We start from the raw sequence: 22058 nt of genomic DNA on the forward strand, positions 1-22058 counted from the left end.
TGTCCTGATGAGAAGGAGGCAGACACAGCACTCTTCTCAATCACAGGTGACAGCCCTCTGTGGAGGTCCTCCCTGATCATGGCATTGGAAGCGGCACCGTCACTTCTCATTGACCCTCGCTATCCCTGTCTCTGTCTTGTCTTGCTTTATTTTCCTTCATAACATTTTTTTCAAACTAATATTTTACACAGCTCCCATTACTATTTTTATGTTCTGTGCACAGATGCATCTACTATCTGATAGGTAATCAAACGTTTGTCAGATGGCTATGTGAGTGAATGTGGGAGCCAGGTATGTATTAACACTTACTGAAACAACTAAGGTAATTGCCACATTTCAAATAATCTAGTATTCCATTTATTCTAGGATGCACCATTATTTTACACATCGTTTAAAAAATTATGCTACTTATCACACAATTCCATCAACTCTCAGAAGAAACCTGTTTTTACAAATGTTAAAATGTAAAAGCATTTTACAGCACTGATACAGGATACCTCCCACAGTTGAGTCTGAGAGCTGGCCTTAATCTTCTCACCATGTCCCACTACCTGCACATATATTTGTGCACTTATCTTAATAGAACGCAAATCCCACGAGGGCTGGGACTTTATCTCATTTATTACTATAGCCTCAGGTCCTACAAGAGTATCGACAACAAAGCTCAGTAAACACGTGAAGCATGAATATATGAATCCCTAAAGTTTTAGTAGTCAAGAATATAGTTTTAAGGGATCATCTGTAAGCTAAAGGAAAGAAAAAAACTAGAGGACGAACCACGGGGACTCTCAAGAGCAATCTTGGCAAATTAGTATTACCCTGGTACAGATTAGCAGCCATCCTACTGAAAGTCAAGACATCTACATATTCTTACAAATAGGAATATATGAATTAAAACAAAAGTTTTTTTGATGGTACTAGGGATTAAATCTAGGTGTGCAAGCTAGCTAGACAAGCATTCTACCACCAGGTTACATCCAGTCCTTTTTTTAAAAATACAAATTTACTTTAGATAGGATCTCACTAGGTTGCCCAGGCTGGCCTCCAACTTGTGATTTTTTGCCTCAGCCTCCAAAGTAGCTGGCATTACAGGTGTAAAGCACCATACCTGGTTTGAATTTAAAATGCCCTTTCCATTAAAAATATCTATTCTGTAGAAGTCAGATTATCTTGTATACATATAAATGGTTAAAATTATTTCCACTTCTGAACACTTTAAATTTCCAAGTCTTTTTTATAGGTAAAGACAAGTATCTACCAAACAGGCTGTTCCTCACACTTGGTAAGTAATCAACTGTAACTACAGTAGTCTCTTACCTGCTGTTTATTTCCTTTCCTTGTTAGCATGACAAACGGCATCGTGTCTGCAGACTCTGCCTCTCCCTCCCCACCGCCAAGAGGAGGCCCTTTCCTCAGCTGGCTTTTGAGATGCAGAGGAATAGCAACATCAAGCTGGTGCACTTTAACAGATTCGCCACTTCGTTGCTTCAAGAGAGAAAGTAAAGTATATAAATATTCCCAGATGCATGTAAATATAAACTGCAAATTAATCTGGCGCTATATTTCTTAAAATACAACGATCACAAAGCCAGAGATGCTTTCTGAAACACAGACGAATTCAGGGCGTACTTCCCGCCCACCACCAAAGCCTTTGTATCTGTCTTGGGAGGAACAGTGTGGTTTGGCTCTTTCTCCTGCTCCATGGTTTCTCAACAACACAGCAATGCAGGTCCTCCTGACTGTCCCTGTTCTTCCAAGCACTCTGCCCTTTTATTCACCCTCAGAGCACACATCTTCCTTCCTAGGTATTATTGTTTCACAGTGACCCATTTACAAGTCTGAACCCCCTGCAAGACTGTGCAAGCCAACCACTGTGTTCCCTTTCCCCAGTAACGCTAGCACTTTACACACAGCAGGCACCCAATAAATATTTAAGAATGAATGGAAATCTATAACCATTCACATTAATTTCTTGGTGGGTAATATCAATTGTTTTTAACATGTACAATGAACTTTCAACCAATTAACTAAATGAAGCTTCACTAAAGATGTCTGGCCATTAGGCTTGGAGACAGATTAAAAAGACTTATTTTGCCTTCAAAGAGCTCAAGAACTTAAATAGATTTTAAATAAATTACTTACAATATATCAGATATATATATATATAACACCTGTACAGAGGATAAAGTATCTGTGTCTGGCTGAATAGATGGGTACAGAGATTCCATGAAAGGCTCTACAGAAATGAGACACAGACATCTTCCAAGCAGATGGTAAAAGCAGCTTTGGGAATGCAGAGGGTATTTATGCAGGGGAAGAACAGGTGCACACACAAGAACACACAACAGTGTGGAGCGTTCAGGGAAGTGCAAGTAACTGTCAGTGTCTCAATGCACAGAGCAGAATGATTCCTCGAAGCCAGGCAAGAAATGCTGGCAGGACTTGAAAACTGAAACTGCTCTCCGAACACCAAGTAGTCTTTCGATATAGGCCTCACACATGCAAGAGACTTACAAATCAAGCAAAATGCTGTAAGGCTTTATTGGTTTTCTTTTTTAAAGCTCCAATGTAGTACGTGCTTGAAGAAATCCCAGGTTCCTAAGACTTATAAAACCTTTTACTTAAAATTTAAAAGTTTAAGTTGGCAGATGAATCTTGATTTACAATGTATTTTTTCCTGAATTAACATTCTGTTTATGAAATATTTAAGCACAAAATGCATTACTGTCAACACTAACTCCTCCCGTTTACCTCTGCCCCACCTCACTACACAACAACTGTTCACAATCGAGTACGTTCTTCCACAGTCTCTTGCATTTACTAATACACAGATACACACACAAGTAACCATAACCATATCGATCCACGGCAAACATAAATACTTTTCTTCTCTTCAATCTTAATCTTGGGTGTCTATTTGACTATAGCTCTGTATATGTATACGTTAATATTTAATTGGAGTAGGACTTTCTTCTATAAATAATGTGGTATCTTTGTATACTCATATAAAAATAACTAGACGTAATTTTTTTTTTTTTGAGGTACATTTTTAGACCAAATGACATACGCATTTGATAGGGTTTACTATCCACCCACCCCCCAAAAGGCTAGACTCATTCACGTTTACCAAAGTGCAAAACCTCACTGGATATTAACCTTTTGTAAATCTTATTATCTGATGGTCTGATAAGTGAAAAAGACTAATCGTAATTTGCATGTCTTTTGATTACTAGTGAGTGGTAGAATTATTTTGTCTACTATCTTTCATGCAATAAAAACGGACTATTTATCTTTTCCCATTGGTTTAAAAAATTCAGCTTGGTCTGAGGATGTGGCTTAGTGGTAGAGTTCTTGCCTTGCATGCACAAGGCCCTGTGTTCTGTCCCCAGCACCACAAAAACAAACAAATAAAATGCAAGTCTAAGTGGACTTGTTTGTAACCAAGAAGCCTGATGAATAAAATTCCTTTCCAACATCATATTTAAAAAAAAAATTTTCAGCTGGATGTGGGGGCGCACACCTGTAATCACAACACTCAGGAGGCTGAGGCAGAAGGATCCCTATGACTTTGAGGCCAGCCTGAACTGCACAGTGACACACTGTCTCAAAGACCAAAAAAGAAAAATTTCTTGCCACATACGGTACAGGTTTTTCCTTCTGTTGTATAAGCTACTCTCCCGCACCTCCACCATGTCACTTCTTCAACACTCTTGGCATTCTGTGCCATAAAGCAACAGAACAGAGAGGTTCCAAAAAGACTACAGCTCAGTGGAAGAGCACTTGCTTAACGTGCACAAGGCCCTGGGTTTGGTGGTGTGGTTCTTTTGGTCTTTTTGAGACAGGGTTTCACTGTGCAGTTCAGGCTGGTCTTGAACTCACTTTGTAGCCCAGGCTAGTCTCAAACTCGAAGTGATCCTCCTGCTTCAGCCTCCCAAGTGCTGGGATTACAGGTGTGCACCACCATGCCCAGCAAGGCCTGGATTTTATCATTAACAGGGCAAAATTAATTCATCAATAAAACAAAGCAGATCCAGTCTTTCCAAGGCAACCCTGCTTTAACTAAGAAACAGGAACGCTGTTACCTGGTAGCACTGTGTGGAAGACAGACGTCAAAGCACCAGGTGCAGAGCCCAGCAGTCTTTGTGCTTATGAAAGTATGGGATAGAGCTATTAATTATAGTTGACAGTAAAACTAAAATCCACACTGATTTTTATTTACAGATCACTTGTGAAATCCAGCAATTTTATTGAACTGTTCCCTTTGAGCCGGGTGTGGTGGCGTATGTCTATAATCCAGCACTTGGGAGGCTGAGGCAGGAGGATCCTTTTGAGTTCGGGGCCAGCCTGGGTTACAAAGTGAGCTCAAGGCCAGCCTGAACTGCATAGCGAGACCCTGTCTCAAAAAGACAAAAACAAAAAAACAAAACAAAAAAAAACCCTGTTCCCTTTGATTTGAAATGGTATCTTTTTGAGGAGTTAGGAAGTACACTGGGGATTGAATGTAGGGCTTTCACACCAAGCTGTATCTATCTACAGCCCTTTATGTCAGAAAGGGTCTCACTAAGTTGCCAAGGCTAGGCTTGAACTTGTGATCTTCCTGCCTCAGCCTCCCAGAATGCTGGGATTATTGGCATATGCTGGCTTGAAATGTAACCATTATAACATAACTGGCTTGAAATGTAACCATTATAACATCATTAAACTGCCACGTTTTGTGTCTAGTTTGGATTCTTCTCTGTTTCAGATTTAGCTGTTCTTATGACAAATTATTACTGTACATTTAAAATGCTTTATATCTATCTTATAAATCACTACACCCCTCATTCTCCAGAAATTTCTTAGCTACTTTGTGTTTTCTTATAGGTATTTTTCTTTCTTTCTTTCTTTTTCTTTTTTTTTTTTTAAAGTACTGGACGTTGCACTCAGGACCTTGTGCTTGCCGGGCAGGTGCTTGTGCCACTGAGCTATATCTTCAGCCCCTACAGGTATTTTTCAGAATGATTTTCACTTCATTCTAAATCCCACTTCTTGTTCCTCTTTTGCCCCTAAAAAAGAAGTTTCTCAGTGGGAAATAGGATTACAATAAATTTAAGGACCTGATTTATACGAACAGTATAGATATGACATCTTCTATGACTTCATCACCACACAGCCTGTGCAGCTACTCACTTTCAATATTTGCTAATGTGGTGCACACCTGTAATCCCAGCACTTGGGAGGCTGAGACAAGAGGACCACTGTGAGTTTGAGGCCAGCCTGGGCTACAAAGTGAGTTCAAGGTCAGCCTGACTTTGTCTCAAAAAGACAAAAAAAAAAGATAATGCTTAAAAAATTAGGAGCCAGTAGAGAATTTTTTTCTCTAACATACTAAGCCTATCTTCTACAAAAATGTGAATATGAACATCCCTCCTACATCTTCCTATAAAGCCTGTTTCCTCTTCTAAGAACTTACATTAAATAACAACTATTGGACCATATCAAAAGTTTTTTTAAACTTCATCACCTTTTCCTCGTTTTCCCCCAGTACTGAGACTAAATACAATTCTCTACCGCTGAGTTACACACCTCTGAACATTTTTATTTTACTGTGAGACAAGGTCTCATGACATTGCCCAAGCTAGGCTCAAGCTTGCAATCCTCCTTGCTTCAGCCTCCCAAGAAGCTGAGATTACAGGTATCTGCCACTCTACCTGGCTTTTACCTTATTTTTAAATGTTAGGGTTCCTCAGAGTTCAGCCTGAAATTATTTTCCTTCTCTCTTCACACTTTATACCCAAGAGATTAATTTATTTCCATGGCTTTAAATATGATCTACTTACTACATTTATTAGACCATATCAAAAGCTTCTTTTTTTAAACTTCATCACCTTTTCCTTCTTTTCCAATAAAGCACCAAAAACATCCAGTTCATATTACCTCCGAAAGACCTTCCAAATCTACATCAGAGTGTCCTGCTACGACGAGACAGAGGACACCGCCTCTCACCTGGATCACCACAACAGCCTCTGCTCAGGCTCTCTGCCTTTTAGTCCTGCCCCCATCTGGAGCACCTCCACATAGGACTGGCCCCATCTAGGGGGTCCCACTGCTATGCTCCATTCTTGTGCCATACCACCCCGCTCCAGACAATGTCCTATTAATACTAGCCTTTTCTTAGTTCTTCAAATGTAAGTTCTTTTCTCCAGACCTCTGATACACTGTTCTCACATCCCCTTTATCGTTCACCTGGATGGCTCCATTTCACCTGTGCTGTTTAAAATTCACAAGCGTGGGCAACTCATGTGGGATCCCTCCTGTCTCTCAGGAGCTATTCCTATTCCCTGTTCCTTTTCTGCAATAAATTTTCAAACAAACAAACAAACGAATTGCACAAACTCAGTGATGCTTTCCACTACCCTCTCTAAAGGAGGCCCTTCCCTTTCTAACAATCTTTTGTCCTTAGCAATGATCATAATTTGAAATTACGCGTTTGTTTAGTTTCACTCTCTAAGAACAGAAACAACGTCGTGCACACTGCCAGGCACACGGCAGATGCTCAGTAAGCACCTGCCAAACGAGTGACTGGATGAGTAAACGTTAATGCTTTACGTAAGGCAGGAAAAGCTTCTTTAAACAAACTCTTTCATTTTCTCTTTAAGGGGAGCGCAATGACTATGATTTGATGATCCAGATTCCTAAATGACACATACACATAATGAGTTAAAGGGGAAGAGGGTTGGAGAGAGGGTAGGGGAATAGGAAAAAAAAGAATCAACTTAATGAATGATGTGATCATTATGTATACCTAAAATGTATCAATAAACTTAATTAATAAAAAAGCAAAAAAAACTTAAGAGGTTTCTAGATCTGTGAAGAAGTATTTTAATATATGGAGGAAGAAGACTGGTCCAACATGCTATAAAGTTAATTTCTGCTTTATTATAACTTTGGCTGTAGTAGTATCATGTAAAACCCACTATTTCTTCTAACACCGATTGTTCCATTACATATATTCAGTATCTTCTACCTTAAAAACCCTCACTCTACGATCTGCCCTAACTACTTCTCTATTTCTCTTTCCTTTCTGGGAAAACTTCCCAACAGTTACCTACACTGAGATCTTCACTTCCTTCCCTCCATTCTCCACTGAACCTATCCGGGAGGCTTCTACCCCCTCATACCAACAAAAGTAATCTTTTTAAGTCAGCAAGGAGCCTCACAGCTATTGCATATAGGTATCAAACACTGAAAAGATTTTACTTTTAACTACAGAAAAATACAGTTATTCCAAATTGCTGTGACATTTTAAAAACCAGTATGTATAAGGTGAAGATGCGTCTCAGTGTACAGCACCTGCCTAGGTACCAGGCTGTAGGTTCGATCCCTAGCTTCACAGGTAGGTCAGCACCTGCCAGATGAAGCTTTTCATAGCATCTATTTTATTAATGCTATTACACTTCCTTAACTTTCTATATTTTTCTACTTACAAGCTAGTCATAAAATGAATCCATACAAGAATTGACTAAACTCAATTATTTATCTTCTGCAAAGTTTGACTCCTAAACAAAGTGCAAGGGAAGTACTTAGGAATAACAGGAGCGGGTTAGAGAAAAGGTGAAGACTGGCGCAATGAAACCACTCTGTCCCAAGTGTTGGTCTATCACAGTCTCGCCCATTCTCCCTCAAAGCACAGGAAAGCCAAGGCTGGGACACAAGGCTTGGTAGCTGCGAGCTGCACGCATAGGAAAGCTGCCATCGCAAGCACACGCTCAGACAGCAGGACCTCCGGGTCAGCCAGCACTTAAGTGTGCTAGAGTGCTCTGCGATGAGAAGATTCTTTGAAACAGATATCTTTAATACCTGAAGATTTTCTAGCATCATTTTATCCAGAGCTTGAATGAAGTCCTCATCTTCTACACAAGGTACATGTTTCAGTCCACCACCTTTAATCATTACCTCCTTAAAAAGAAACAGAACACCAGACAGTCACTGTAAGGTTTTACACGGCAGACCCTTTTTGTATTGATGTGCTCAACACACTAAAGGAACAAGTGAGTAAAATATAAAACCTTATTAGAAAACCTGTTAATAGAGAAAATGGGTAGGAAAATTAATTTCCAAAAATATACTCTTCAATAGTCAAAAACTTCGGTGGATAAAATTCAAATACAATAAAAACGCTGCACATTCAAAAAGCAAAATTTTCAGCCACACGTACAGTATTCTCTTCATCCGTTTCATTCTCCTTATTGGAATCTGTAAGGTAATCTGTATTCTCCTCTTCCTCCTCTTCTCCCTCATCATCGTCATTGTCAGAACCCTCCTGAAATTGTTTAACATTAAAAGATTAAAACACTTAAAAAAGTTTCCTAGATTTTACATGTCTCTACAATGTCTTAGTATTCTCTAGTTTCAGCCTTTTATATAGTTTGTTTACAATGGTAGGGCAGTCAGATGGCAACATTTCCTATATACCACTGGCTAAAGACCCTCTGCACTAACTTCCTGTTGATCTAATAATGCAAAGATCCCTTGTAGAACCCTCTTCCTTGACTCTCTAAGGTATAAGTGTCCTGAAGTTGTGTACTTTTCTCCCCTGAAACTAATCTTGCAAGAATGAATGTCTTACCGTAGTTCTTTAATACTCATCTAACTCTGCAGAGCTCAAATTTAACACTGTTACCAGCTGAAAGCAATGCTATCGCACCTCAGTTTGGAAGGGGCTCTCACATACTTTGGTTTACCCAGTTTGAACAATGGAATGGAAGAGTAAGTCTTAGTGTTTTCATTGGTATACATTAAAAAAAAAAAAGCTCAGAAAAGTTAAGTGACTGGCCCAAGGACGCGATGCTATTTAACAGAAGAGCCAGCTTTTCTGCTCACTTAACCAGCGGGACAGCTTCCTCCCGTCAGAGGAGAATTCTTAGCGTGGGGTGGGGGCGGGGGCAGAGGGCAGAGCCCTGCTGACTGTCAAAGGCGCAAGGACAGCGAGCCTTGTCCATTTATCTCACCAGCTCAACAGTACACTTCATCCACAAATTTAAAAAAACCCTAACTTTTCTCCCTCCTTTCTCTCCCAGTCGATGAAAACCACTATCTAACCTCTCCTATAAATCCATTTCTGGTAAGCTTCTACAAATGAAGGAAGCTGAGATATTTGTTCTGTGTCTATATCACTTCACATAACATGTCTCCCAGTTTCAGCCACATCAGTGCAAATGGCAGGACTTTATTCTTCTTATAGCAGAGTAACATTCCATTGTGCAGACATAACATACTTTCTCCTAACATAAAATGATCAGTGTTTGAGGAGACGGAAATGCTAACTAATTTGATCACTGCACATCACATACAGGTATCAAATTATCATACTATAAACCCAAACATATGTATGTTAACAAAAATTACACCGAAACCCAGTTGTGCCAAGGTAACGTCTGTAATAATTTCACTGTATGTGGCAATCATTTCCCAAAGTCCAACAGTATATTATTACTTACTGTAGACATGTGCAGATTTTCAATTTCTAAAACAGAAACACTTCAAAAAAATATAGACTTTTCCCCTCCAAATTCACTCACTTTTTTGTGGTAATTCTGTAATTAAAAACTAAATTTGCAAAAAGATATCTATTAATTTGCCCTTGAAAAAAAATGAATCACCTTTAACACTTAAAATATATTTCCTAATCAAAACTAAGTTAATCTAAGTTAAAAGCATTAAGTTTTCTCTATCCTCCCTGTACAGTGTTTGTTTTACTGGGCAATAAAGCTGTCCTTTGGTACCTAAGGGATTGCGTACTAAAAGACGCTCAAGTCCTTTAGGGCACAGTATCTTCACATAACCTATGCACATCTTCCAAGTACTTTACATCATCTCTGGACTACTTCTAACACCTAATACAATGCAAATGCTACATAAATAGCTGTTATATAGTATTCTTTAAGGAATAATAACAAGCAAAAGTGTTCAGTATAGCTGCAATTCTTCCCCTGAATATTTTCAACCTGTAGTTAGTTGAGTCCTTGCATGAAACAGGTCAGTTATACAAAATACATTTGCTTTTTAAAGTAAAAAGCTGAACAAGAATTCCATTTGTCCTTAACCCACTGTACACTAATAATGGCTGGAATTAAGAAGAGGTGGTCAGTAGACTACGAAATCTGAGCAAACTGGGGCAAGCAGGAGGGGCCGTACAGAAAATGACAAACTGCCCAAGTTCAAATACTAGGTCTGATATCTTTGGCAAATTACCAAACATGTCTGTGTCTTAATTTTTCATTTACCTCAAGGATGGTATGAGAAATAGTAACATAAATACAATGAATTGGACAGAAACCACGAATAAGAGATGCTGAGTTACTGTAATAATGAATCTTGTACCTTCTGATAATAAATTAAATAAATGATATAGAAAATTAAAGAGTTTTAGCAGAACAACATTCATTTAACTTTTAAACAGTTATCTTGGGGTTATACAGCTGATAGGAGAAAACATTCTAGTTGACAGGTGTTAAGACATATAGCTTTAAGAAGCTGGGTCCCAGGGTGGCTTTCAGGGGGCAAGGCGGGAAAACAGGAAGTCTTGTGTGTGCTAAGCATGTGCTCTGAGACTGAGCTAGAATCTCTGTCCTACTGTTTTTAAGGAGCTGAATTCTAATACTGCTCTTTCTCAGTTGGAGTAAGTACAAAATATCCTTCACTGAATTTATTATTTCATAACACACTCTTTCTTCAATACAGTTCTCATGTTTGGAGGGCAGCATGGGAAACAGTGTTCTTGGACTGCGAAGAGAAGTAAATTATCCTAATCTCATTCCTCTCAAAGAACACCACACATTTCACTCCTCCCAGACACAGGAATACAAACCCTCCAACTGAACATCTTGTTTGCATTTCTACTTAGCAAATACGAATGTATCACGTACAACATTCAGTCTCCAAGTAGAAAAATAAGTAATAGCTAAAAATGATAAACTGTCAAAACTGTAAAGTTCAAGTACGCAAACATGGAAATGCATTTAGAGGAAAAATACATTCCCATTCTTCAAATGAAATATTTATAAGAACATTAGTCTTGTTTATTAATGTCAGGTTTACTAAGGATGTTGGATTTAACAGGTCCTGTTCATCTAATTAGTACAGCAGCAAATGCCCAAAACAACCATAAAATTAGTCTGAATATATAAAAGGGAAATACTGTCTCATTTCCCTCTGTTATCCTATTTCATACGCAATTTAAATTATGTAATAGAATGTTTATATGACAATCTCATTTTGAAAACAATATAATGCTCATCCATTTTACTGAAACCAATTGCAGAAACATATCCCAGTTTTAAATTTTTATTAATTTGCTACTATCTACTTTAAGGGAGTTTTAAAGGTTGGAAAGAAAGTGGGTAGCAAATAACGCAAACACTTAAATGTGCATTTCCACTGCTGTAAATATTAGCCCACTACAGAAACCACATGTTAATGGCTATAGTAACTTTTCATAATCACTCGGTTTTAACACAATCACTCATTTTCAAGGATATCTGTAGTAATCAAATCATACTAGATGTTTACTAAATAAAGGAAACAGACTAAAGGAAACATAGGCCCATGTATTTTTTACTTCTAACTGTAGAAGTTTTTAATCACCTTAAATTACAAGATCCCCTTTTTCTTTAACTCTAATTGTGGTGGTTTTCTTTAACTCTAATTCACTTCATGAATTTCATGAAGCTATACATGATTAATATTCCTTTAAACATGAAGCAACCTATACTCTATATTTATACTGGATTTAATCCAATAATTTAAAACTTAAATTCACTTTCCTAAAACATTTAAACATTCATTGTAAATGTTTTTCAATAATTTAAATCATACTTTTAAATTATTAAACTATCCTAAATGTTAAGCACCCAAAGAACACAAAAAAATCATACACACTAAACCATAATGATTACAGTGCTCACTTTGTCAGCACATATACTAAATCGTAATGATTATGTAATTTAAATGTATTTACACAGCCCAATGAACACTTACTAATTTTCTGGTTTAATTTTACTTTTCTTAGTAGTCGATTTCTACTTTAAAAATAAACTTTCTTATTTTTAATTTTACGCTTTAAACATATATAAAGGTAGAGAGCCTAGTCTAATGAATCCCTACTTCCCTGTCATACAACCCAACAATAGTCAGTCAGGTCAGTCCTACTTCTTGTGTACACCTAACTCACTCCGTCTGCCTCTAGCCTATGAAACAAATCCCAGACATCCTTTTACTTTGATGGAACTTTCAAACTCAAGCAGGTCTGGAAGGAAAAAAACTGACAGTATTAAGCTACTATGCTGGACCACATAAAAATGACATTTTAGGAGGCAAAAATGGTGGGGCAGCAACTTCATAGTCTGGCTAACAGAGTCATAAAAACAAAAAGGGTATGACACACCGTAATTTTCAGATTTCATAGACAACCGGAGCTGAGAAAACAATAAAAAAAGCAAAGTTTATTCAAAACTAGTCAGGAATTTTGTTTTCAAGACTGTAAAACTGACAGGTAAAAAAACACTCCACACTCACACACAAACCAGGAGTCTGACGTGTGTGCAAGTTAGGGGCTCGCTGGACAGCTGCACCCACCCAACCCGCTCCATACTCAATCCAGAGATTAAGATACACAGGCAATCAGTATTTTTTCTTTACACTGTTAATTAAACAATAATTCTACAAGTCTTTTATTACTTTCTATAAAAACCTTTCAGGGATTTCATAACAGAAATATGCTACTAATTACATTTACTGTAATCAAACTAAGAGGAAGATCATACTTCATGTTTTTAAAAAGTCTTGGTTCATATAATCAAAATACTCTAAATGTACCTATTTGCTATAAATAAAAGTCATCACCTCTTCTTCTGGCTCATTTACTTCACTTTCATTTCCAGACTGCTCTTCTGTCTCAGCTCCCCCTTCTTCTTCCTCTTCATCTTCTTCAAGATTTTCTCCTTCTGTCACAGAATCTTTTGATTCTTTGTCGTTTACTAGGCCTTGACATGAGAAGAAAATGGAAAAAATACATTTAAAAAGATAAAGGCCCGTTTTCTATATTCATATTACCTCCTTTAAAAATATGTATTAACATAATTCAATAGTCATTTCCTTAGAACAACAGTAAAACATCAGAATTGAACGCTGTGAGAAAACTTTTTTAAACTAAATGTTTAGACCTCTATTTTAACAAAGGAGCACTGGTGTATTTCTTAAGCACTAGCAAGGATGAAAACAATACGTAAGTGTGCAAGGTTTTTTCCTTTTCTTAGGGCTAAACAGTTATGCATGCCCTGTTTCATCTCAGATGGCCAAAGGCCAAATAGCCATACATAAGGTTCAGTCTCAGACACATACAGGAAACAGACCTGGTCACACTCCATGAAATGGTATCTGAAGTCTCTCTAAAGGCCCAAAGGTACAAGTACTAAAACCGTGTCAATTTAATGGAGAAAACACATTTGGCTATCAATCTCCATGTCTACAAATTAAGACAAGGAAGGAGGCAAAAAAATACACAGCAGTTTTGTTGCCACAGAGCCCATTTTTTTTTCTTTAATTACAGTACTCTCTTCCTCAGGGAACTTCCTGTCATGAAGTTGCTTCTACTCCCCATGTCCATCCCAGACCTCACTGCGTATTTAGCTCTTAAGTAATGTTTGAATTTCGATCTCTCTCTCTTGCTTTCAAGTTGCACAGAGATGTGGCCTCATTTGATTGGACTGTATTTCACTATCTCTTGTAAGCCTTCCACAGTTGGCTCGGACTCTTCCTGTCACAGAGCATACTGTCTTCAAATCCTGCTCACTGAACATCCTTCTCAATAGAAAACATTCTTCCGTATGTACTTGCAGATCATTCCAGTCAAGTCCAGTGTTTTAGTTCCTGTATTAAAGGAAAGTCCTGAGCACTTTATTATTTTTCCTCCTGCTTGTTCCTGGAGCACTTGGAAAATTTTTCACAGCACTTTACATTGGATGATATGCCACATGATTTTTTCTAATGAAATATTATATCAGATAAGACCCCTGTAGACACTTAACAGAGGTCATGTATTGATAAATACACAGTAAGTGTTTAGAAAATACTTGCTTATCATGGACTCTTACAGGATTAGAGCAGGAAAAAACTAGTAACGAGGTTTAGCCCTGTCATTTTACCACTAATGAAAGCCAGAGTCTGAATAACCAAGGCTAATCAACACCAAAGAAATTTACACCACTGTCTTACATCTACGCAACTGAACAAAATACGGAAGCACAGAATGACTCAAATATCTACGTTCAGTGTGAAAAGGAAGAAAAATTTTGAGAAGATGGGTGAAGATCAGAGATCTATTTTTTAAAGGGAAATAATATTGAGAAAAAGTGTCAGATTAAGATTCCACTAACTTTAGCATTTTCTTATTGCTTAACTAGTTTTCACAGATACAAATAATTTTATACATTTATGTATTTATTTAGACTTTAAAAGCAAAATATGGGACTACTGAGTTATCAAAGGCAAACAAGGAAAGGCAGGAGTTTATAAACGGAAGGACTCTTTGTAAGACTATCACAGCGGTGATACGTTCATCTGATGTGAAGCATCTCCATTAAAGTGTTCCATCTACTGAAAATATGCGTCATGAGGAGAACCAGTGTATTGTAAGTAACTGTTTGATATACTTCCAATTTGTAAAAAAATACATACTATTTCTGATACATTTTTCATTTACTGCAAGTTAGTTTCAAAACCAATTTATGAATATTATATTTTGCATTTGTTAAATTGTGTACTAATCATCAAGTTGCTGACCCATTACAATAAACAATGTAGATAACATTTAAAGGACACAAAGATAATAACATGCAAAATATAGACAGTGAAATGTAGTACGTGAGCACAAAAATTTCTCTGAATTTGTACAGCCTGGTGCCTCAGTTTTTCTGTTCGAAACACAAATGGTAATAATTTTAATACCTCCTTACGGATAGCTTCAATTTATACTCTGCAGGTAAGTTGAATTAATTTCCTCACATACTTTAAGAGCATGTTTTTACATTCTTGTGTTTTTTTCTATTACTAAAAATTGAGGAATGTTAACACTTCTTCAAATATTTGACAAACAATTGGACCTATTTTTAATCTTTTAAAAATAAACATTCAACTCTTTAATCCAGCTGGTTCACTTATTGTCTTTACCCTAATTTTAAGATTCCTAGGTTCATCACATACTAAATTGTCCTTTTTTTTCCTGGTACTGGGAATCAAACTTAGGGTCTTGTGCGAGCCACTGAGCTACATCCCCAGCTCTAAATTGTCTTATTTTTAACCGGAATTATTTCGGGACTTTTAACTCTGCTCTATTGAATTTATTTCTAATTTACAAAATATACACATTTGCTTTAAAATGTAATTTCTTTGTAAGGTTTTTTCACTTTTATTTCTCTTCTTATAATTATAATACTATTTGCTTCCTCTAAACCAGAATTAAACAACAGTGCCTATTATCACTATGGTTTTGTTCTTAAATTTAAATAAAATGTTTTAGTAATGGTTTCCTGAGGAAATCAGAGGTACACTGAAAAATAACACAAGAATGTTATTTATAGTAATAAAAAATTAAGAAAAGGAACCTAAGTGTAAAACAAAAGGATTAAATAATTATGGCACATTTAAAGGAATACAGACTACTAGAGAGCCAACTTAAAAGAATCCCAGAAAAAATTCTTAATATACTCAGTAGAAGGAATGCAGTTATAAAATTACCAACACGAAAAAATTCAGAAAGAATATATATAAAAATATTAATGTGCGATTATCTCTCTATATATTTTCCTAGTATTTTAAAAATTCACATGAACACTTATTACTTATAATATTAAGAATGATTTAAAAACAAAGAAATGCTTTTAGTGTTTTTCCATTAACTATACCACTAACATTGGATACGATTAATTTGTAGGTGCCCCAAAACGAAAAACCACAAAAGGTAAATACTACATTATCTTATGATATATTATGGGAAAAAAATTTTTTTTGAGACAGGGTCTCGCTATGTAGGTCAGGCTGGCTTTGAACTCACTATGTAGCCTAGGCTGGCCTCAAACTCAGTGATCCTTCTACCTCGGCTTCCCAAGTGCTGAGATTACAGGCATGCAACACCATGCCCAGCCAAAAAACTGAACTTCCTAATTCAGAATTCCTTCCTAATTCAGAATTTAAAACCAGAGGAAAAGGGAGATAACACGGGAGCACACTGAGTACACCTGCTATTACCTCTAGAGTTTGATTTATAAATAAACGATGACCTGTACTTTCTCTAGACTCCTCAAAAGACGCCTGGTACCCTTTAATCCCTTGACCAACAAAGGACAAAACACAACTGTTCCCTTTATCACCAACACCAAACTAGGAGCCACAGTAACATTGACTCATGCTTTGATAGAGCATCATTCATGAAAGTTTTGGGGCAATAAGGCTATAACTTAACGTTTTCAAGGAATACAAAGTGAAAGTAAGTTATAAATAATAAATATTATGTTTGAAATGATCACTTATTCAACTAGCAATCTGAAAAAATAATGATCTTGGGACAAGATGAGTTGAGTAACAGAAAGAAAAAATCAGTAGCACAGAACACAAAAATTAAGAGTCTCCAAAAGAGGATTTAGCTTTGGTGAAAGAAATTCTTCTAGTATGTGGATGTGATTTTTTAATAGTTTAAAGGTAAAAAAAATCACAAATTCCTTCACCAAGAAGAGTGGTTCTTTAGACATGCAATGCAAGAAACTTTTACGATTAGTATAATGGGTGAAGGTAAAGATTCCCTAATGACAGATATGAATGTATGAAGTACTAACAGGAAATAAAACTGCTTAGTATTCTGAAAACATGTCACTTTGAAATGACTACAATAAAACATGCCAATAGCTATCAGCAAGTAAACCAGATTGGCACAGCTACATTTTGTACATGTTACCTCTGCTGACAAAGCTGGTAGGCTCTTACAGTCCTCTAGAGGAAGCTGTTCATGTGCTAACTCTTCTGCCATGAACATCCCAGAATAGTCTGAAGCACACAAGTGATGCTCTAGTGGCGATCCTGCCAGTAAGGTCTGAAATTCTGTAGGGTAGTTCCAAATTTCTACCTGGCACTACTTTCTAACAGTCTCTAGCCTGTGCATTCTTAGGAAATGATGCCTACTGAGAATCTAGTCTGTACACGTGTGAGAGACATTTTCACCAAAAGGAGACTTCATAATACTAGCAACCCAAGAATCTCTGCTGACAGCATTGTGTTCTTCTACCATCACTTGCTTCTTGTCCTGCATAACTGTTTTATTTCAATTTCAGATTACTTAATGAAATCAAACATGCAGCACAGGTCTTACCTAATACTATTAATATCCAACATACGAAATAGAAAGGTATACAAATATAAACTTGGACTGGTAACATTATAAAGCAAACTCTAAAAACCACCTAACCAGATCACTTCCATTTTCTCTAATTGCTTACCTAGTTTTATTAAGTATTCTCGTTCCAGTTCGTGTACCTGCCTGATGGATTCATCCAGAGAATTACAGAGTTTTATCTTTGGCCTTAGCAGTTCTAGTGTATCACTGATCATGTAGTCTATGTCAATAGGAAATGGATGGTCTTTTGTCCAAACATCTAAACTTTTCTTCCACCAAACGTAACGCTGGTAACAAATGAAAAATAAATTTAGCTATAAGAAGAAAAATATCTTAAAGTAATAATCATACTGTGATGTTACATAGTTATAATAACTAAGCTGAAAAGTTATACAAGAAACCTAGCATTTTTATTAACAGTCAATAGCTACAATCCTAATTCCAGCTAGTATTTCTATTTCTACAGTGTTTGAGCCACTTGGTGACTTTATTTTATTTTATTTTTTGTTTTTTTTCCAGTACCAGGAATTGAACTCATGACTTTGCACTTGCCAGCAGGCGCTGTGCCACTGAGCTAAATCCCTAGCCCCGTGTAACTTTATTTTAAATATCTTTTTATTGTAACGTTTTGTTTTGAAGACAAGGAAAAATTATAAATATCAAACATTTTTCAAATACTTTGAAACCAAAGCAGAAACTCCACTCCTACTCCCCCAAATGGTATATTTATTAAACAGATTCAAAGCCACGGTTTTAATGAATTTTCACTATTTCCTTTATGCTACCTGCTTTAAAATGTCAATTACAGTATTTGAAAATATGATTTTTTGAAATAATTCAAATTCAGTAACCATCAACGAGCATTTACTGAACATCTACTCTGCATATGGCACTGTGTACACAGCCTCCCTCTTCCCTGCTAATCTGGTTTCTTCATTCTTTGTTCTAATTCCTACATTTACAACAGCTGAAAACGTACCCTAAGAACTTACTAGTGTAAGAACTTACAAGTAAGCTTCTTGGTGCTTCACTTTTCTGCTCCAATTTGTGCTAGGTCCTTGATCCTCAAATGTGGGGACCTTACCTGGGAGCTTGTTAAAAATATACTCTTAGGGCTGGGGATATAGCTCAACGGCACAAGCACCTGCCTTGCAAGTGCAAGGTCCTGAGTTCGATTCCCAGTATAAAAAAAAGAAAGCAAGAAAGCAATGTATTCTTAGGCCCCAACCCTAGAGAGAGTGAACCAAAATCTGCACCTTAACATTCTTCCCATGGGACATGCATGCATATTAAAGGGAGAAACACTATTCCAGGAGATCCCTTGTCTAAAACTTGACCCTGTGCTCTATGATCTACGTGCAACGTAATGACCTCACCTCCCAGGTCATACCCGCTTCTGATTTTATTCCCTACACCTCGCTGACACATTTTTTTGGTCTGTTAATCAATTCAGTAAATATTCTTATCTCTTTCTGCTTATAGATACTTCTGAGTTTCTCTTTTCTCTTAGCCTGGGACTACAGAATCCAAATAAGGACTCTTCTGAAAAAGACATCATGGATGCTGATAGTTATAGTTGCCATTTTGTAGCAAAACTCTGATTTTAAATGTAGTCATGAACTGAAGACTGTCCTTATAGGCAACAGGAAAGCTGACCCTCAAATCTGCAAACTCCTTTTCCCAATTTCTACTCATCAATTCAGAAAATATGGGAGTAAAAGTTGTCCTATGTCACAAAGGTATTTATGCTCCAATTTGTGCGGAAAGTTAACAAACTAATTTCCCCTGAGTACTTACTCACAATTTAATACCTGTTTGCATGTATTTTTGATACTTCATGTTGTAATATTACATCTACTCTATCAATGGGTAAAGAAAATCACTCATAATTGTGATTATAGTGAATCATATATACTATTGGCATTTTACTCAGTAATATCTTTTTTTTCCAGTACCGGGAATCGAACTCATGACCTTGCGCTTACCAGGCAGGCACTGTGCCACTGAGCTAAATCCCCAGCCCCTTACTCAGTAATATCTTAAGCACTTGACAGTGAGCTACTCACTCTAATCAATATTTATAAAAATGTTATTTTACGGCAAATAGTGATTAGGCTCTAATGAATCAACCTACAAGTTAACTTGTAGGGTACAAATTTTATAGAAGTTGTAGGACTTCTATATTAATTTGTACTGTACTTGTTCCAAATCACAAGTTTATACAATTAAAGAAAATTAAGATATAGGAAGCACAACCCAGGACTGTACTAATCAATAAAGAAATATTTCTGTGTTAGAAATAAAATATTCTTCCCAAAGTAACAAGGTTTTAAAAAATAATAATAAATTTAAACCTTTTATAAACAAAAATTTGGGCCATTAACCAGAACAAAGATGGGAAAAGAATGTTCCTATATGTATAAAAAAATCATATAAAAAAATAATTCAATAAATTACTGTATCAAATACTATAATACATAATTCTATATCAAATCTATAAACTATAACAAAATAATTCTCAAAATCAAAGATCAATAATAAGTTGCAGGCAATTACAATGTTTATATAGTAGAATCCCTTGTAAAAATTTAAATCCCTAAAATCATCTTTTCATGAATAAACAGAACCTAATTATGACCATCTTGTATTAATACTATAGCATTTCTAACACATGCAATGCATTACAACATACCAGCCTGCATATTCTGCTTAAATACCTGAAAATATACAAGGAAGCAATCAAGTTTTCGTTTACTGGAACCTCTGTCAAAGTACTGGCCACAGGTATCCAAAATAGTGCATACTAGTCTAATTCTGAAAAGATGCTCAGGAGGATCCAGTGAACTTGGAGAGCCATCAGGGTTAACACCAAATGAAGTAAAAGAATAGAGAGTTCTGAAAATAACAGCTGACTCCACCATTCGGTAATTATAAAGTTCCCCTAAGAACTTAGCGCTGCTGATACGCCTCTGATTAAATTTAGGTTGATTAACCTAAAAAACAAAAACAAAAAGAAAAACATAGGTTTGTACTGAAGAGTAACAACATATTTGATAGGGTAAATTCTCCTCTCTAATTGATTATCAATCACTCAAAGAACATGGAATAGAGAAACGACAATGAATTTACTCCTTTCTACTAATATGTTCACTTCAGGTACCCCTTTTCTCCCTAGGAAATGGCTACTTTAAAAACGCTTTAATAAAAAAAAAAAACATGCTATATGTTAGATTGAGTATTATGTTATGATTAAACAAATCATTTCTAAAAGAGTTAAAATGTAATTCTCCCTTATCAGCCCCTCACAACTTAGTTTCTCTGCAAGAATGAAGAAACACGCCTAAATTTTTACATTAAGCAGCACAGAAAGTTCCCATGTTTACCAACTTTTCTAAGTTTATAAATTCTTATAATTTGAACCTCAACAGTAAACTGGAAATAAAAATTCAGTATCTGCAAAAATAAAATTAACAGTTTCAGAAAGTCAAAAAATACTTCAGTACAAGCCTCTGATTAACAAATGACTAACTCCAAAGTAGTAGTAGCATGTGACACCATATGGGAAAGGAATAATCCTTCAAACTAGGATTTAAGGATTGTTTGTACTTCATCAACCCCAATTTGGTAACTTTATTCCTTATTATTATTGTTGTTATTATTTTTTGGTATAGGGAATCAAACTCAGGACCTCATGTTTGCTAGGACAACACTGCACTGCTGAGCTGTATCCCCAGCCCCCAATTTGGTAACTTTAAAAAAAATCCTTGTTACCTCCATTCCCAGTCGGATATCTTCTAAAACTCCATCTACAACATGGATCCCAACATCCTCTTGGTAGAGCACTAGTCCTGCTAAAAGGTTGGCCACACAGTGAATACTATTGTATTTCACATTCCAGATGTTTATCATACAACAAATAACATAGTCTTTCACTTCTTGGTCCTGCCAAGGCAATTTTCGCATCTGTCTCAAAACCTGAATGAAGAGAATTTTGTTTAAATTATTAAAATAAACATATAGTAGTCTGAACAAATAATATGGTACTTTCTTATTACTGTACAGAGATATAGAACTTTTGAATTGGGAAATACTTTAGAGATCCTTATCAGCCTCTTTAAGAGATAGGAAAAGTAGGATTTCTTAATTATGACAAAATTTATTCTTACTGTTGTACAGCTTTTCATAATTTCTGCAAATTTCCTCAAGTTTCCTGGCATTCAATCAAGCTAACAGTATATAGTCATATACTCAAGTTACTGAAAGAAATACCCAAGGTTTATAAGAAATGTGTTATTGCCAGGCATGGTGGTGCATGCCTGTAATCCCAGCACTCGGGAGGCTGAGGCAGGAGGATCGCTGCGAGTTCAAGACCAGCCTGGGCTACAAAGTGAGCTCAAGGCCAGCTTGAACTGCACAGTGAGACCCTGTCTCAAAAAGACCAAAAAAACCCCCAAACAAATATAAACAATAATGTGTTCCTTTTGTGCATTATTCCATGCAAATACTCCATAAAGGAAAAAAAAAAGAAAAAGCCCACTGATTTCCAACAAGTAAGTAAACCCAAGGCCAGTTAGTTAAAAGATCATTTAAGATGGAGACACTACTTTAAGACCAATGTCTCATGATCACCTGTTTC

At 36.4% G+C, this 22058-nt stretch overlaps 1 protein-coding gene across 2 annotated transcripts in view; it reads right to left on the reverse strand.

Annotated features, from left to right (window-relative positions):
- Positions 1-22058, reverse strand: part of Upf2 (UPF2 regulator of nonsense transcripts homolog (yeast)) — a 95147-nt gene that overhangs the window by 7516 nt on the left and 65573 nt on the right. For both annotated transcript variants that reach the window (XM_013513652.1, XM_013513653.1), the window contains exons 13-19: positions 21194-21397; positions 20140-20415; positions 17526-17709; positions 12883-13022; positions 8198-8302; positions 7840-7938; positions 1318-1485 (exon numbers count right to left, since the gene is read on the reverse strand). In XM_013513652.1, the coding sequence (XP_013369106.1) occupies positions 1318-1485; positions 7840-7938; positions 8198-8302; positions 12883-13022; positions 17526-17709; positions 20140-20415; positions 21194-21397 (1176 nt within the window). The remainder of the gene's footprint in view (positions 1-1317; positions 1486-7839; positions 7939-8197; positions 8303-12882; positions 13023-17525; positions 17710-20139; positions 20416-21193; positions 21398-22058) is intronic.

This window comes from Chinchilla lanigera, unplaced genomic scaffold (assembly GCF_000276665.1).
Source record: "Chinchilla lanigera isolate Chin_1 unplaced genomic scaffold, ChiLan1.0 scaffold00020, whole genome shotgun sequence".
In the NCBI taxonomy this organism is placed as follows: domain Eukaryota; kingdom Metazoa; phylum Chordata; class Mammalia; order Rodentia; family Chinchillidae; genus Chinchilla; species Chinchilla lanigera.